This window comes from Elgaria multicarinata, chromosome 4, assembly GCF_023053635.1.
Source record: "Elgaria multicarinata webbii isolate HBS135686 ecotype San Diego chromosome 4, rElgMul1.1.pri, whole genome shotgun sequence".
Lineage (NCBI taxonomy): Eukaryota > Metazoa > Chordata > Lepidosauria > Squamata > Anguidae > Elgaria > Elgaria multicarinata.
Window position 1 is genome coordinate 29,760,901 of NC_086174.1, and position 18,051 is coordinate 29,778,951.

At 39.6% G+C, this 18,051-nt stretch overlaps 1 protein-coding gene across 2 annotated transcripts in view; it reads right to left on the bottom strand.

Moving 5' to 3' along the window:
- Positions 1–18,051, bottom strand: part of UBR2 (ubiquitin protein ligase E3 component n-recognin 2) — a 67,808-nt gene continuing 49,757 nt past the window's right edge. For both annotated transcript variants that reach the window (XM_063124004.1, XM_063124005.1), the window contains exons 33-47: positions 17,004–17,101; positions 15,890–15,968; positions 14,444–14,592; positions 14,290–14,345; positions 13,830–13,926; positions 11,693–11,760; positions 11,054–11,189; positions 9,896–9,983; positions 9,080–9,210; positions 7,462–7,570; positions 6,781–6,837; positions 5,707–5,784; positions 4,501–4,671; positions 3,621–3,722; positions 1–2,397 (exon numbers count right to left, since the gene is read on the bottom strand). In XM_063124004.1, the coding sequence (XP_062980074.1) occupies positions 2,256–2,397; positions 3,621–3,722; positions 4,501–4,671; positions 5,707–5,784; positions 6,781–6,837; positions 7,462–7,570; positions 9,080–9,210; positions 9,896–9,983; positions 11,054–11,189; positions 11,693–11,760; positions 13,830–13,926; positions 14,290–14,345; positions 14,444–14,592; positions 15,890–15,968; positions 17,004–17,101 (1,561 nt within the window). In that variant the 3' untranslated portion in view covers positions 1–2,255. The remainder of the gene's footprint in view (positions 2,398–3,620; positions 3,723–4,500; positions 4,672–5,706; positions 5,785–6,780; positions 6,838–7,461; positions 7,571–9,079; positions 9,211–9,895; positions 9,984–11,053; positions 11,190–11,692; positions 11,761–13,829; positions 13,927–14,289; positions 14,346–14,443; positions 14,593–15,889; positions 15,969–17,003; positions 17,102–18,051) is intronic.

Here is an 18,051-nt window from a genome sequence, read left to right on the forward strand (position 1 = left end):
TTGAATGTCAACACCTAAAGCATTTATTCTTATACTTTTATACATATGATACATTTCAATTTTTACAAGTTGTCCACAGATATGAAAGTTATAGCCAATTCATTACAGGTATGAATTCCCTGATACTGAAAGCTCATTATATAAACATTTCTACAATGAACATAAATACATGCAGGAGAAGAAAGTCAGAGAAAAAAATGGGTTGTTGAAGAATGAGCAACCTTACAGAAAACCAGCATAAATTATACACTTTCTTATAGTTTATAGTCATAATTCCATCAACCCATTTGACCTCCATCTCGGACCATAGTACCTGAGGGGGGAAATACCTTATTCTCTCAATATTTACTTTACACAGAAATCTGTCAGTTTAATGGCAGCAGGTTCTATATGCACCCATGAGGGAGAAAAAAACAGAATCTAATGCACTGTTACTATACGCCTCTTAAAGCAAGCTTTTCAAAATCCCAAAGAAACCATGTTAGAGCAGAATTAGTACATTAAATATAACATGCACAGCAAATAGTCTTATCTACAACCTAATCAAAGAAAGGAAAATGAAGACTGACTATTTTCCTGCTAATTAGTTACGTAACAATCATAGGAAAATGAGAGGCTCAAGTACTAATGCATATAGGAAGACTCGATTAGACTGGCAAGCGTGTCCTGCCAAAAACTGCCCTAAGAAAAGGGAGTCACACTGGTCTAGTTTTGTATTTGTGTCTTATGTATTCACTGCAACTATTCTGAGCCTGTAGAAAACACTTGCGAACACTAGCTGATGTATTAGATTGGTAAAAACCAAACTTACAACAATTGCAAGTATACTGGATGTTCAAGGGATGGATTTTCAGCACTGAAGATGGAATAAAAAATACATCAGAACTAGCTAAGATTACAAAGTATAATTATGCAAAGGAGACAGTGTATTAATATGTTTGTTTTTTTAAAAAAAGGATATTTGGATGGGATGAAGAGTCTGAAAGCTCTCCTGAAAGTATATGCTATTTTATATTGTTTGCTTGAGGCCCCATATATATTTAGAAAATTCACTGCCTTCAGGCACCCATGTGCAAAATCTGTGCAGTTATTTCAATAGACTTAAAAATATACTATAGACAACTTCTTTACAGAATGCTAGCCCAGTGCAAATTCATGTAGTTGGTGTTGTAAATGAAGGAAATCAAAAGCCAGAAAACTCTGCAATTGTATCGCTGCAAATGTGTGTATGGGGCCGGGGGGGGGGGGGAGGGAGAGAGAGAGAGAGAGAGAGAGAGAGAGAGAGAGGTCCATGGTTTTTATTTTACTTTCTACGTAATCTTCAGAACTGTAAAAAGGCAAATGTATTCTGAACTTTGAATGCTGGAAGTAAACAAATGTTTTTTTAAAATAAAAACCCCTCTCATCCTCTGCCTTTTTCACTTTGACATTAAATCAAGGTTCACATGACTTCTCCAATGGGTGATCTTAACATCTTAATATTTTAAGAAAAAAGTCAATCTTTTAAACATCGAAGACTACCAATCACAGTATGGAAAACCAAGTCTCTTTGCCCACTATGTCAATATCACAATCCACACAATACTTCTAAACAGTGCAAGATTCAAAAAGATTGTTAAATTAAATGTTCCTTATTAAGTGTTCTCTCTTTTAGTAAGAAGAAATACAAAGGCAAAAGAGCCCTGTAAGGCTATAGATTACAAAGTCATTTTAGATACAATGAGTGTTTTTATGCACTCTTATAGGTAAGTCCATTGCTACATATATATTTTTTTGCACTCTTATTTCATTCCATTCCAAATATAGAACAGTTTTAAGTACTAAAATGCAAAATGGCTCAGGTTTACTACAAAAGGGCAAACACACCACTTCAACATTGTGCTTAGTCTAGTCGCCATTTCAGCAGAGTTCTTCCTTCCCTCTTAGTTATCAAAAAAGATTTCAACCAGACTCCAAGGAGATGGCCACTTTTGTACCAGAAATGTTAATTCACTAGCTCATGTTATAGAAATCAACAGGTTGTGTATGAAGGAAGCACAGTGCAAATAATACTATTAATCAAATATGCTACACAGAAAAGTTTACATGGTTATGGTAACCAGGGAGTTTACAAAACAAATGTGGAAAAGTTAATAAAAGAACTAGATTCTTCTCTTTATTATTTCAATCCTTTGTTTCCTAATCTTCCTTTTGTTTGATGAGTTTTGCTGGATTACAAAAGAATGATTATTAAGTTCTAGTCTTCAGGAAATAAGTTATAAATGCTGCCAGTCAATTCCTACTAAAGTTTGATTTGCCTCTTGTGCATGTCCTATTTCCTCTGTGATACTATGTTGCTGCCAGAGTTTTTGAATCTTTTTAAATCGCTCTCTGCACAGATGTAAAGGATTCCCACGCCTAGGAAAAAGAAGTCAATAAAACAGCAATTAAGACGAATAAAATAATACTTCAGAGTTTCAAAAGCTTAAAATGTCTCACATGCATTACATAACTGACTGGGATAACTACGGCACTGACACTCCATGAATGCTGAGAAATGGTGCCGCAGAAATTAAAGCCACTAACCAGGAATGCCTCAGTTCAAACCACAACTTATCCACATTAGTTGGGGCCTTAGGCAATCCACTATTCCCTTACCTGCCCCATGACCACCTGTAGTGCAGCCCTATCTTGCAAGCCCATTGTAAAGATTACTTATGTAATCTAGGTGAAGAAATTTGAACACTTGAGATGTGGTATATAAAACGTTGAGTAAGCCATCACCCCTTCAGATGCAGCAGGCAAAGAGCAGCTTCCTTCCTTGTTCCAATTCATCGCACACAGATGTCTGATGAAGGCTCTAAAAGTGTGCGTTTTCAGGATAAAATACTCCAAAGACTTGCCCCAGTGTAAGATTTCCATGGGTTAAAAACCATATGTAACAGTTTCACTATGTTCTGCTATACTGCAGAGCAGGGGTGGGTAACCCCAGGCCCAAGGGCCAAATCCGGCTCTCCTGGGGTCCCAATCTGGCCCTCCGGGGTTTCCCATGAGGCTCCACCCCCTTCCCTCTAACCACCAATGGTTTCGTTTCCTGGCTTTTGTGCAGTTCCTCCCCCCAATTCTAAAATGTTGAAATACCAATCCTAAGGCTTAGCGACTGGCAGTCAGACCCTTAAGCTACAATATGCTCATTTTTGTATCTCCCCGCCCACACCTTTGCCTTCAGCCCCACCTATCATCGGAATGCAGCCCCCAAGAGCTTCTTCAAAACCAGATTTGTCCTTCGGGCTGAAAGAGGTCCCCTGCCCATGCTGTAGAAACCAGCCAGCCTAGGATTTCTATGACGCTCCCACACCACAGTACTGGGTTCAGTGTGAGCATTGAGGAGGGCCCCTCAACTTCAGCCTGCAAGTTCATTCCGTGGTGCCACTTCATTAAAACCATCTGACTGATGTTTAAATCAGATTCTTCAAAACTTGCAGCAACTTCCAACTGCAGTACTCTGGAATGTGAATTTCTACATCCATTTAACTTATAGAAGTCATGCTGACATAGTGGCCATTCTAACTGGCTGGTAACAATAATTTTTTGCAAACTACATCTCTCTTAGGATTAAAGATAGAAAATTAAAAAACTACCTGAGTCCCTGATCTGTTTCTCCATAGTCATCGAGATAAGGAGGAGCATAGAAACAGCCCTTTGTTTTTCCAGCTAGGAATAGCACTTGACACTCCCGTACTCTGAAAAGAAGACACAAAAGATGACGTCCTGGTCACTGAAAATCTTTATGTCTTTTAAGCAACCATTCTGTTAATTCCACCAGTTTCTGGAGATTGGAGTTCATCCACACAGAACAAGCAGAAGGACTGAGGCATTTTCACAGCACTACAGCCTCATTGACTCAGTTCAGACAACACAGTCAATGCAGTATGAAAACTCCACTCAACGGCTCAGTTGTTAGGAGGTACTACTCACTCAACATGCTCTAACAACACCATTGCATGACTGTGGGCTACCATGGAGTTGAGTAAAATACATCACAATGTTTGACTGACAGTTCCTCTGCCTTCTCTCCTCCCCCGGTCCTCCCAATGGTATCCCATCAGCCATTGCTGCAAAAAAACCAATTCTGGCGAGTCTCCTAGAGCGGCACTCGCTCCTTTCACCACTCTTGCCAGAGAACTCTTTAGCCAGTGGGAAAAGTCAATGCAACAGAAAACTCCACAGAGCTCTCCACACAACATGCAACACAATGGTTGTGCATGAATTCTCCTCTGCAGTGTGGATATTCAGCGTGGAGTTTTCCCACCAGACAACACATTTCTGAACGGTGGAGTTCTAAAACCACTGTGGAGTTCTAAAACCACCTTTGAGAAATTTCTTGTCTGAACTGAGCCTTTGTCAATGGTCAGTTGCAAAAGAGAAGTGCAGAGTGAAGACCATCAAAAAGAAATATTATTTCTTCTTCTTATAATGTGACAATCTACTCAGATCAATCAAATGCAGCCGTCCTCTTACCTGAGAAAAATTCCCACTCCAGAACCACAGGTATATGTATGTGCAGTACACGCTCCTACATCTTCTCCTTCTAACTCTGTTTGACAGCAGTAACTCTGAGAACACAACATAGTTCCACATACAAGGCACAATGTTGGTGCTCTACTTTTATCGCCACCTGACTTTGGACACCTTTGTAAGAAACAGAAGATCTAGTCAATATACTGCATGATTTACTATTGTGTGATATTAAATACATGTAGATGTTTCACTGTGACTGTGACACACATTCCCCAGTTAATGTTTATGGCTTGGATCCAAAGACATGCATCTCCATTTGTGAAATGGACCTTTTGCACACCAGACTCCTCGCTGCAGCCTGACGTGTCCCTCCCAAGCCCCAAAAAGCTGCTCAATGAAGTTGGGAGATCCCCTGGAACAGCACAGGATGCATTTTAGCTCACAGAGGGCACCCTTGATTATATCTATATAGATATATACCAATTAAAACAACAACAAAAAAATAACAAAACCTAACAAAATTTAGTATGTAATATCAGAACCCAGGGTCATCCTATGAAGCCGATTGTTGGAAGATTCAGGACAGATAAAAGGAAGCACTTTTTGACACAGCGCATAGTTAAACTACGGAATTCACTACCACAAGATGTGGTGATGGCCACCAATTTGGACGGCTTTAAACGGGGTTTGGATAAACTCCTAGTAGAGAAGGCTATCAACGGCTACTAGTCCTGATGGCTATGTGCTACCCCCAGTATTCGAGGCCCATGTACGCCAGTTGCTGGGGAACATGGGTGGGAGGGTGCTGTTGCACCTATGTCCTATTGTGGGTTCCTGGTTGATAGACGGCTGGCTACTGTGAGAACAGACTGCTGGACTAGATGGACCCTTGGTCTGATCCAGCATTGCTATTCTTATATTCGTATAAAAGGCAACAAGATGAACAACTAAGCATTTATGCAAGATTTTGAAAGGTTCCTAAGGTTAAACACAAGAAACTGCCTTATACTCTGCCAGATCCGTCTAACTCAGCATCATCTACTTTCCAATGACCCTGGCATAGGTTCAAGTCTTGCTGCCCAAGATCCCTTCAACTGAAGGTGTCACGGATTGTAAAGTGTGTGCCTTACACCACTGAGCTGAACGCCATTTCAGAATCATTCCACTAAAAATCAAACTTGTCAGAATAAACTGTACAAGACTTACGAAAAGTTAGATGCTTGGTTGATGAGGCTGCTGTAATCATCAGGAAGATCTATTAATTTGTTAGATTCTCGGGGATAGCTAAAATGAAACAAACACATCGTTATCATCGTCACCACCATAGACCTAAAAAGTTTCAAACTTGCATTTAAAGTTAGCTGTGGCATATAAACATCTTATCTATTACAGTATGCCGACTTCACCATTAATTATAATGTAAAGTTAAGATTTTTATATGATATAAAAACCTTTAGAACAGCACAAACACTATTAGTTACAACCTTAGTGAGATTATCTAAAAGTATTTGGGTGAAATCACTATATGCAGTTTCTGGGCCATAGTCTATATTGGATTTTCAGGATGATTTTTGGCAGCAGGAAGTTCTGCATTTACAGGTATAATTTCCACATCTATCTTGCTGTTCAGTACAGTTTAATGTCCAAAGTGCTTTACAGCTGTACCTCATTTCTCCTCATAATAATGCCAAGATGCAGATTATTATTATTATTATTTACATTTCTATACCGCCCCATTGCTGAAACTCTCTGGGCAGTTTACAAAAGATTAAAACATTAAAAATCGATATACATTTAGTTTGCATTGTAACATTAATAAACTCCAATTTCCTTTGGCTGCTGAATGGGGTGATATATTGTGGGTCTGCTGATGTTTTAGATGAGAATAAAGCAAATCCACAATTCTTGGGAGTAATGCAGTATTATTCTGATTTGCTGATTTAGTCATTCAAAATACCATTAACCCAATCAATAAGTACATGGCAAGACAGGAAAAGTATAGGAAGGTGGAACAAAAGCAATTGGGAACAGGAACTGATACTTGGGTTGATAATTGTTATTTTAGCTAATGAACTTTTCTGACCAGATTCCCATGTCGGTGGGCCTCTTGCTAGTACTCTAGAATTGAATAAAGTCTTTTTTTTTAGCCCTTTGAAATCCAGCATAGATTCTACATTCCCCTTTTAGAAGATAGCTAATTATACATTAATTGGATAGAGGGAAGGCAGAATTAGGGATACCCTATGAACAAACTTCACCAATTGAGAAACACTCACTTACCTTATGGCATATCTCTGACCTTGCAGGTATCTTTTTACTTCATCATTATTACACCAGCTTCAAAAGAAGGAGGGAGGGGGAAAGCTTTAGGATTTATCTATGTAGCAACCAACTCAAGAAACACAGTTCCTTAGACAGCAGGTTCCCATTCACAGGAGAGTAACTTGGGATCCATCCCAATGTAATTCAAATATTCTCAATGCTATGAAATTTCTCAAAATGGCTCACTCAACATGCACCTGATTTCATAAGTGGGAAAACCATACTTTGCTATAGGACCAACTGCAATTTCACTGTAAAAGGTTGTAATAGCTACTTCCACAGTGAAGAAAATTACTCTAGAAAATCACAACGGCAATTTATATCCCCTCTCCACTTCATCTAGTTGCTTCCTACATCAGGAGACTAACTATCAACAGTGAACTAGTACTGAACCCTAATAGTGTGTGGCCCAATGTCCTTGAGTTATACCTGGCACTGCACAATACAGATATATACTGCAGAGGAACAAAAGCTATAGTGCACTACTCCAATGAACTTGTCTCCTGGCATAGTGGTTTATAATGCTTAATCATTTGCCTTTGTTTCCAAATGCCTGTATTGCTAGTTCTCACTCTCTCACACACACACTAAAAAAATCAGTGTACATATTTAAATTAGAGTAATAAACATTGTTCCTACCTTTCTACTATTGTATTTGTAGTTTTGCTGTTCTCTTGAAAAAGGCAAATGAGGTTGTTTGGCAAGGTCAGATAGCTACATAAGTGTTCAAACTGGTTTGCCCCACTGACTGGAAAATTAGAAAAAAATACAATGAAATATTATTATAATTAGCTAGACTTAATACTTAAACATCTATAAGGAACTCCCCATATTCATTAAAGTCCACAATTAAATAATACACAATAATCTTGATCTACACAAAGACAAAGGATAATTATCAAAGAAACACTATGCATGGAACCTGAAATTATTTCAAGGTTTTTGAAATAGAAAATCCTTTAAAAATGATTTAACAGTGCAACCCCTCTCTTATAATACAAGTATTCTGGGTCATCCAATGGAACTGAATGATGGGAGTTTCAGGACAGACAAAGGAAGTTCTTCACACAGCATGTAGTTAAACTATGGAATTTGCTTCCGCAGGGTGTGGTGATTAGACCAATTTATGGAGGAGAAAGCTATTAACAGCTACTTTAAAGATCAGTTGGTAGGAAACAACAGTGGAAGCAGACTGTTGCTTTGCATCCCATTTGTGGGTTTCCCATGGTCATCTGGTTGGCTAATATGGGAAACTGGGTGCTGGGCTGGGTAGATTCTCGGGCAGATCCATTAGGGCTTTTGTGTTCTTATATATGTCTACATGAGAGCAGGGGCTGTATCAGCCCAAAGACCCATCTCATCCAGCATTCTGTTTGCAAAGTAGCCAACCAGCTGCCTGTGGGAAACACACATGTAGGATATGACTGCAATAACACGCTACCACTTGCGTTCCACAGCAATTGGTATACATAAGCATACCACTCCTTGATACTGGAGATAACACAAAGCCATCATGGCTTGCAGCCATTGATAGCCTTATCCTTCATGAATTTTGTCTAAGCTCGTTTTAAAGCCATCCAAATCGGTGGCCATCTCTACACCTTGTGGTAGTTTACTCAAGAACGTCTTGTGGCTTACTAGAAATAAGCCCCTTAGGACAATGGGGCTTACTCCCAACTAAGTGTGTATAGGATTGTAGCCTAAATTCAATATTAGTTATGAAAACTATGTGATCTCACATCATTAAAATCTTCTATGGTGTTGAAGAAAATAATATAGAGGAAATTGGGTTTTTTAAAAACCCTAATATTTCTATATTCCAGAGAGATTAACTAAATTTTACGATAGCTAAAAAGCCAACTAATAAACCCAAATCCAAAGTTAGCTAGTTACACTAAAAATACATTGAAATTAATGGGGCATATACTTATTAACAGCTAATTTGTCTTATTTATTCCAATGGGATTTTAGCACAACTAACTTTCTCTGAATTTAGCTGCTTTTGTTCCAGCTTGAATGCATGTTTACGTAAGTCCAATTTTATGTATTTTAAGTTGTCCTCAACTGTGACTTGTCCAGAATTTAAATTATCCAACATTATATTTTCTATAAAATCACAATACACCCCACCTTAATTTCTCAGCCAAATAAGTTTTCTGAATACAGAAAATTGCAATAGAAATTAATTCTTTAGCATTTCAAGTAGACTTCACAAGCAATTCACAATGCTGTTTCAATGTGGCTAGTTAATTAATACCTTGCAATTCTGGTGGTACTGGAACTCCATTTAAATAGTGGAAGAACATAGCAGAGCACCTCAGAAAAGGCATGATTCCAGCTTTTATACTTCTCCACAGATGCCAACCAGAGGAAATTTCTTTCAAGGCACTGAAAATAGAACCAGATTGCTTTTTACGAGGAGAAAAATTCAGTTTTAAAAGGTTATGCAAGATGCCCCAAATAGTTAGTATCTTTTGGATTTCACTCAATTAAGTCGGTGTCTAGGCAGGGATTTATTTTGTATTTATAGTTCTTTTAAGGTAGATTCAGATTGAAAACATTAACTTATTTGCCTTTTTAGTCCCAGGCAAGGTTTACCACTTTAAGAACTCTACAGTTTCCAAGAGAAAGCCATGCTGATTTGTTATACTTTCCATGCAAAAAGAGCCCATATTTAAAGATAATAGAAAGCTTCATTTTTATACTACAGGAGAATTCTTCTTGGTAAATCCAAATCCAAATTATTTATAATTTATAATATCTCTATAAAGTCGAAGAAGAATTAGGAGTCAAATACAGAAAGAAAGCAGCAACTCTGCAAAGAATATACAATGTTTATTCACTGCATATGGCTATACAGCTACCACTAAAAGGTCATAAGGTGTCAGCAATTGTCTAATGATGCAAATTTGCCGTGGCTTAAGCTATACTGGTTTCAAGTCAGGTTTCAGATACAATTCAAAGGGCTTTTTCGTCCTTTAAAACCTTAAAGGTCTCTCTCTCGCGCACACACACACAGCTTGTAGAAGGGCAACAATAGATGGAATGGTTAGGCCAGAAGCTATCATTTTACCTTCCTGCATACTGGCCAAGACATTTATGTAAAGCAAGGACTGCTTCTTCTTCACCAGTTGGGTTTTCTTGGTCCATGCCATTTTCTTCTGAAAAAGCAAACAAAGACTCTAAGCCTAGTTGTATTGAATACAATGCTGAAGAATAAAACCAGAGATCTATGCAAGATGATAGTTTGATGATCAATACTAATGTGGGCCGATGCTTTTGGTTTTATAAAGCAGAGCTTCAATTACACATCTTATCCACAAGCAGTACCCACTGAATCTTCTCAACCCATGTGTACTACTCTGGAGTGCCAAATTCCTTTTTGCCAACCTTCCTCCCCACTGGTTTCCTTTCTGTGTATGAAAAACTGTGCATGGAAGATGGTGGTCATAGGGCACCAATGGTAGACATACAGAACAGACTGGTAAATCATGATTTTTACTTTTCCTGTTTCTGCTACTCATAGAATTTACCATAAGTTCTTCAAATAAAGCTTCACCTAAGCAACTTTTACTTTACCAGAATTTAGTTTTTGATCAAGTGCTTATGTAGTGCTAAATACCACAGGATAATTTTCAGTTTACAAATGTTTAATTCTGGAATCTAAAAATGATTTGTAGTAGTCAACTCCCAAGATCTGTGCATTGTATATTAATGCAGCAAGCCCAAGGAAAGGACATAAAATTTGAGGATTCATATAGAATTTCCTTAGACGGTTACAATCAATAACATTTATTGTTTAAACCAATTTCAATAAAACATTGATTTTTTTTTTTAAAAAAACCCCAATTATCTTTTAATAGCAGCAAAAATACCTATAGCTTTATTTTGGAAAAAGGGTATTCTAGAAAAAAGTTTTATTGAAAGATGGAGTGTCTTTATCATGTTTTGGAATGATACATTTAGAGATAATGTATTCCTTGTTTTCCCTGATCTGATATTGATGTTGTTGAAAGATATGTACACAAGTATTGGGTGAGTACTTATGTCATTTTTTAAAATTTTATTTTATATGACAAAATAATTTTTTTAAAAAAAACATTGATTTTTTTAAAAATAAAAGTGCATAAGATTTCAAACGTGCAATTCCCATTATACCCAAAACAATTTCCCTTCCTTCCCCTTTTTCCCTGCACTCACAAATCAACATTACTTGGACAGAATACATTACCTGTGGATGAGGTAAGTATTATTTGCACAATATGTGCCATAGTGACAAGGTGGAAGATATGAATATCGCCAGTACCAAGACTAACTCCTGAAAAGTCCTGACAGTGCACGGCGGGGAAAGAAAGTACCAAGCATACCTGTAGATAAGGGGGAAATGTGTAAGAGAATGAAGAATTACCTTTTCACCACCCCCACTTGGCTAAATGCTGGAAGACAACCCTTCCCAGAAGCCTTGCATAAAAGGAGAAGTGAGAGCAGGTTGGAATATCACTGTTCCACTACTTCTGCCTTTCCCAACCTGGTGCTGCCCAGACGTGTTGGACTGCAACTCCGGTCATTCCCAGTCAGCCTGGGCATTGGCTATGCTGATTGGGAATGTTGCACGTTGCAGTCCAACCCATCTGGAGGGCTCCCAGTTGGGGAAGGCTGTGCTACTTCATTAAAACAAGGAAAACCTCACACAGGAGTATTTCTGCACTGCTGCTACGCACTGACCTGTAAAACTTTCGAGATTTGAGTCTGTGTGCAGAGCTGAATAAAAATCACTTGCTAGGCATGTTTCTATCCTATCACTTTCTTTCTAAAAGTTCGACATAATGTATGCCAGCTCAGCACGCTTTAGGATTGAAAAGGTGCTTACCAGTAAATGAAACATGTCAATATCAAGAATGCACGGAGGATTCCCATTTCTTTCGTTAGGCACCAGTGCTGGATATTTAAAACACAAAATGGTTATTGATGGCAAAACATTAAGATTTACATTTAACTTCTGAAAATGTTCAATAAGCAATAACGTTTTCTATCCAAATCTTGAAGACACTTGAGCTTCAGAATAGTATAACAATCTGAAGCTATTTCAATTTTATCTTTGGTGTGTGAAGATATCTCAATGTGGGCCATGGTTACCATGAAGATAAGGCTATATGGGTGCAGCACTAGAGCATAGTGTTTTGCACCAGGTTGTTTCCCGATTCAGTCCTTAGCACCTCCGGTTGGAAGGTTGTAGCTAGCAGGGCTGTGAAAGTCCTTTGCCTGAAACCTTGGGAAAGTTCCTGCCAGTCCCAGTACATAGTACTGGTCTATTAGAACCAGTGGTCCGACTCAGTTTAAAATGCCATCATGTGATCATCAATGTTGATCATGGCTTTCCTCAAGGTACCCTGAGAATTACCAGTTTGTGGGGTTACTGGGAATGTTCCTTGAGATACCAAGCAACCGCTATTCCCAGGAAACCTCAGCAGAAGCTATAATACAGGGGTGTACAGTATTTTCAGCCCTGAGCACCACATCTGATGTTGCCAGAGCAGCCAAGAGCTGCTTTGGAGTTGCACGCAAAGGGGGTCAGCTGCCTTGGGGTCATTGGGGAAAAGAGAAGTCTAAACCCAATCAAGGGCACTGCTTTCTTGCTGCCATTTGCTGCAGGAAAGCAGTGATCCCAGCTATTTTGGGATCTGTTTATAGCAACAGCAGAACAGCAGTCTGATTAACTGGATTATGGGGGAAAGTTGGTGGGGCACCTGTAGGTTCCGCTCACAGGCCTATTTTGTGCAGGTCAAAAACATTTTAGGCATGTTGAGTACACAGGGTCTTAGTTTACAGTTTTCCTCACTCAGGATTTATGCACAAAATGGCTGCCATGGTTGCATGGCCCATCACAAAACACCCATTTCCCAGGAGGCAAAGTAGTGAGGTTAAAGGAAAATTAAGCCCATGGGAGGGCTTCTGCCCTGAAAGGCAGCTAAAAAATGTTTTAAATAAATAAAATGAATAAACTTGTCCAGGAACCTAAGTAGAAGGCAAAGGTGAGCTTGAAAACACACAAACACTCTTTTGAACCCACAGTTTTCTGCTCCTAAACCCATTTTACAGAAAGCAAACAGATGAGTCTCAGAGGCAAGAAATTTGGCCAAGAAACTGAGTACAAGACAGAGGTGGCGGAGTCTGAACCCCAAGTGCCAAATCATATATTTGCCTGCACAAAGCAGAACAAAATGCCCATTTCACAGAAGGCAAAGAGGTGGTGAGGCACAGAGAAACAAGACACAAACACACACGCATACCCAAATAGGCAAAACATCCATTAACATCAAAAGAAAACAACCCAGACAAAACATACACACACAATCCACAGGCAATAAACACACCAGACAGACACCCCAAATCCAGGCAACACACACACCAAAACAAAACAAACACACCATGTAACACACACACACACACACACACACACACACACACACATATTATAGTGGAAAATGCCAGGCAAACCACACAAAGGACCCAGGCAAGCACTGACCCCACACTACCCCTTTAGAGCTGCAGAAGGCTCTCCGCCATGCTCAGCTTAGGGTTTCTGATTTTCCTTCTGAGCTCTGGCATATGCCTCAAAATGAAGGGTTGGGCTACAGCCTCCCACTGATTTTATTTTCTAAGAAAGCTTTGGGACCCTCATGGGGCTCAGAGGTTTTCAAGATGATGTTGTAGGCGGGTGCTACGCTTCGAAACATGCCAGCTTATCACTTAAACACATTTTTTTTTATTGAAGAAACAAACAAGAAGACCTAAACAAATAAAAAGTCAGGAGGAGCAGGGAATCGGGGAGACACCATGGCATGTGTCCACAGGCACAAGAGAGCCCGTGGGTGCCAGACGGAGGACCCTCTAGCTAGGTCATTGTGCCAACGGTAGAATATTAGGCATTGAGTAGTAAATAATCAGGTTCCATCTCTCCCTCCTAATCCTGTAATTGGGAATAATTACTGGGATCTTGAACTTACATGATAAAAGCATACAAAAGTGACCCTGTACTGCCGGAAGTGAAGAAACTGTCCAGTGTGCGGCTGCAAATCTCGTTAATGAAGTAAGGCAGTCATCCTAAAATAGAATGTAATTACAGTCACATAATGAAATGGACCAAAGAACAAAAACTAAACTAAACAAACCTCATTCCTTCATGCCATTTTAACAAAAACTAAAGCCTGTGGAAAATTCTTGGCCATTCTGCAATTCAGGAAATGATCATTTTAATAAATAAAGTGAGGGGGCCTCTCATATGAGCACTTAGGAAATAGTGCCATAATATTCACCATCACTGTGCTGTTTATATAATGATCCTTCCAGAATACCTATAAAATAATTATTTTATAACATTTTACGGGACCCAAAATGAGCGTTACAGTATAACTTTACCATGCCTGTCTGTCCCACAGGGATTCAGACTACATTGCTACATCATACCTGTCTACAAGATAAGTGGCCGAATAATGGTTTATCTTCGTCGGCTAAAATTCGTTCTGTGGAAGGCAAAAATTATGACAATTAGGTGATATGAAGGAAACATCTCAACTGATCACCCTCTCACCAACATTTTAATGAACAATAACTTTGTTACCTATTGTCTGTATTGTATATGCACAACTGCCCCAGCACATGATAGGGACACGTGAATCTTCTTCATTGGGATGGACCTTCAGACCCACTTTATATGTTGCGGTGCCAAATGTTTTCAGCATTTCTTTAATGCTTTCAGAATACGGACTCCTTAGATAAGAGAAGGATAGATGCTGTTATCCACAATGTAGATGCTACAAGGTTTAAATCATGATTTTTAGAAGCTAAATGTTGGCTACAAGGTAAACAGTTCCCTGGTCTAAAAGGCCAAGCACACACTAGCCATGGAATTTATCCCAATATGGGCTAACTATATATAGCCTCTGATCTGATGCCTTCATTTATTTGGATAGCATAGTTGACGAACATTTTATAATGTATTTTTTAAAAAACATACTTCGCTCACCATATTCACTTCTGTGAATAAGTGCTACAAAAGTAGACGAACAATATCGATTTGGTGATATTGTTCTACCTCAGGGGTGGGCAACTCGTGGCCCTCTAGAAGTTTTGGCCTAGAATTCCCGTCAGCCTTAGCCAGCATAACCAAACACAAGGCATCATGGGAGTTATAAGCCAAGACGTCTTGAGGGCCACAAGTTGCCCAACCCTGTACCTGGAAGGATTGGTGAAGTAATCTTGGCTATGGTATGTTTTTGCTAAAATGTTTCTGTAAGATAATAATTTTATTCATTTAGATAAAATAGAACCTCATTATTATCTAAAATGCTGTTGTGATTGCTTATTAAGATGTGCTCAATAGCATTTCATTTGGTGGATCTAGGTTAGTAACTAGCTAAAAAACTTTTGTTTACATATGCAAAAAATGCTAGTATTTTAATCACTATTCGCCATCTTATGTGTTTATACTACTCTGAATTTTCCTGCATAGCCTTTTGAATCTGCACAGCTTGCACAGCAATGAATCTAAAGTAATATTCCCCCAACCTGGTCACCTCCAGATGGGTGGGCACAGGTTAGGGGAAGCTGTTTAAAGTATCAGAATTCTGAACCAAGCTTCCATCTGCTCAGACAGTGGGCCTGTTCAGACAACAGCCTAACCCATGGCTGTTAACCCTTTTGCAGCAAATGGTTAGTGAGCATGGTTAAACTGTGGTTATGTAGTCACCATGGTTAGGAATGGTTCACATGACATGCTAAGTCATGGTTCACACAATATGCTAAGCCATAATGTTTAGCTCAAAATGCTTAACCACAGTGGCTTAGTGTCATCTGAACAGGGTCAGTATAATGTCTGACACAGTTGCTTATATTCCCAAATAAAACAAAGGCAAATCAAGAGACCCAACACAGTCATTTGGCCTCTAACGTTTATGAATATTATATGGCTATTATAACTACACATGATGATCTATGTACATTTGCTACAAACATTTGGCTAACACCACATGAAGTTAAATTAGTAATTAATAAAACCAATACACACTTCAGTTGGATCTCTGGTCTAAACCCTTCAGGTAGCTGTAGCTCATCCATTTTTTCTGAGTTACTACAAGGGGACTCACCTGAAAAAGATGCCAAACAACATATGATTTTAATATTATTACTCATGATGTTTATTGTCTGCAAGCACTAGAAGAGAGTCATCTAGCCCATACTCAGAGATGATTAGAACAATCAACAGTTCCAATCGAATAACAAAAGGAAACTTCCCACATACCTGAAGATCAAAGAAACAAAGCTGCTTTTCCACCACCCTTCCTCAGAAGAGTCACAATGACTGGATTCACATGACATAACACGGCTAGGCAACCAGCCATGGGGGCTGTCATGTCATCTGAACCTACAGCGTTCTCTACAGGGTGGCTTAATTTTCATGAACAAGCCACCCTAAGAACCCTTGGCTTCTTGTAGGGTTGCTGGGATTGGCTACAGAGCTGCTGGGCAAGAGCGGCAAAAAAGCCTGTGCTGGTCTTCGCGATTTTGCCTGCCTTCTTCACCAATGACTGCTCCTCCACCGATGCTCAAGTGGCGCTTTGGAAGGGCTCTCTCTTACCTTTTAAAAAAACTCACCTATCCCATATGTGTAGTTTGCCTGGTCAATATCCTTTGACAACTGCACTGTACAAGGGAGCAGCAAAGCAGAGTAGGTAACACAAGGAAATTCATATAGGCTAATTTGCATACTTTGCTGCTCCCTTTGACAGCTGCAACATACAAGGACATTGACCAGGCAAGACTACACATATCAGATAGGCAAAAGTGCACTCTTGTGCCCTTGTGGAAGAATGAGGGGATATAAGCACATTTGCGTACTCCCAAAGCACCATAAAAAGAGAGAAAAAAGTGGCGAATGAAAAGGGATAGCGATCAGAGCAGCGAGGGGGCAAAAAGACCAGAAGGGTTCTACCACAAAGGGGGCTGGGATATGTGCTGGAGCTGGCTGGAGGATTTAGGGGGAGAACAAGCCACGGCAAGCCAAATTGTCTGTCGGGCATACCACAGGTTGTGTAAGTGAACAACCAAACCACTGTGACTTGTTTGGAAGGTAGCTTAGCGTGATGTGTGAATGTGTTCATTATAAGAGATTTCACACTTACTAGCGCTTTCCTGGTCTCGAAGCATATGCAACGCTTTAATTTGCTGAGATACAGTTCTTATCCATTGAGCTAGATTTTGTTGAGTTGAAAAATCCAACCTGTCAAGAATGAACATACGTATATATGTACATATATTTCAAATCATCTTTTTACCATAAGGATATAGGAGTTCCACAAACCCTCCTGATTAATAATGTTTTCCTGGAATAATTACAATACCTCTCAAAATAAACTTGGAATAAAGCCATAACCGTTGACTCCACTATCCAGGGGATGATTTCCACTTGCCTATGTGAAAGTGAAGTCCATGCATTTATCCTGGGGTGGGTTAATGCTAACTTGTAAGAACATGAGAAGGGCTCTGCTGGATCAGAACAAGCTGGTGCAGCACAGCGGCTAGGAGACTGAGCTGCAAATCAGGAAGTCCTTGGTTCCAACCCTGATTAAATCTAGGGTGATTTGGGCCAAGCAACTCTGAGCCTCAGCAGCCCAAACTCCACATTCTGCAGTAATATTGACCAGCATTGTACGGTTGTAAAGATTAGAACAGGATAGCGTATGAGAAGTGTTTTGAAGTCGTGGAAGTGTTATAAATGGCAAGTATTATCCCCTTCACTGCTTCTATGTAGCACAGTATTCTGTTTCCGACAGCCAACTGCTTCCAGAAGTCCACAGGCAAGGAAACGGATTTCTTTGGTTTCCTACTTGCTCCTGCCCACTTACCCTGTCGCCTTCCCTTTCCCATTCCTCCAGTTCCTTCCCAACTTGGGCGATCACTATGGCCATTGCTTCCTTTCCCTTACTCCCTTCCAAATCACTCCCCACATGCCACCAGGTTACAGGGTAGGCTTCTGGGGTGCAGTATTGCTCTGTCATTTTGCAGCAGCCTTATCTGAGCTTTCTACCCATGTGCTTCCCCCACACACACCAATCCAAGCACTGGCTTTGGGATAAAGAGGCAACACACAACTTTTGGTGCAGAACTTCCCTTCCTTTCTGATCCAAAGCCAATTCTCTGCCCTATTTTGCTATCATACTCTACATAACA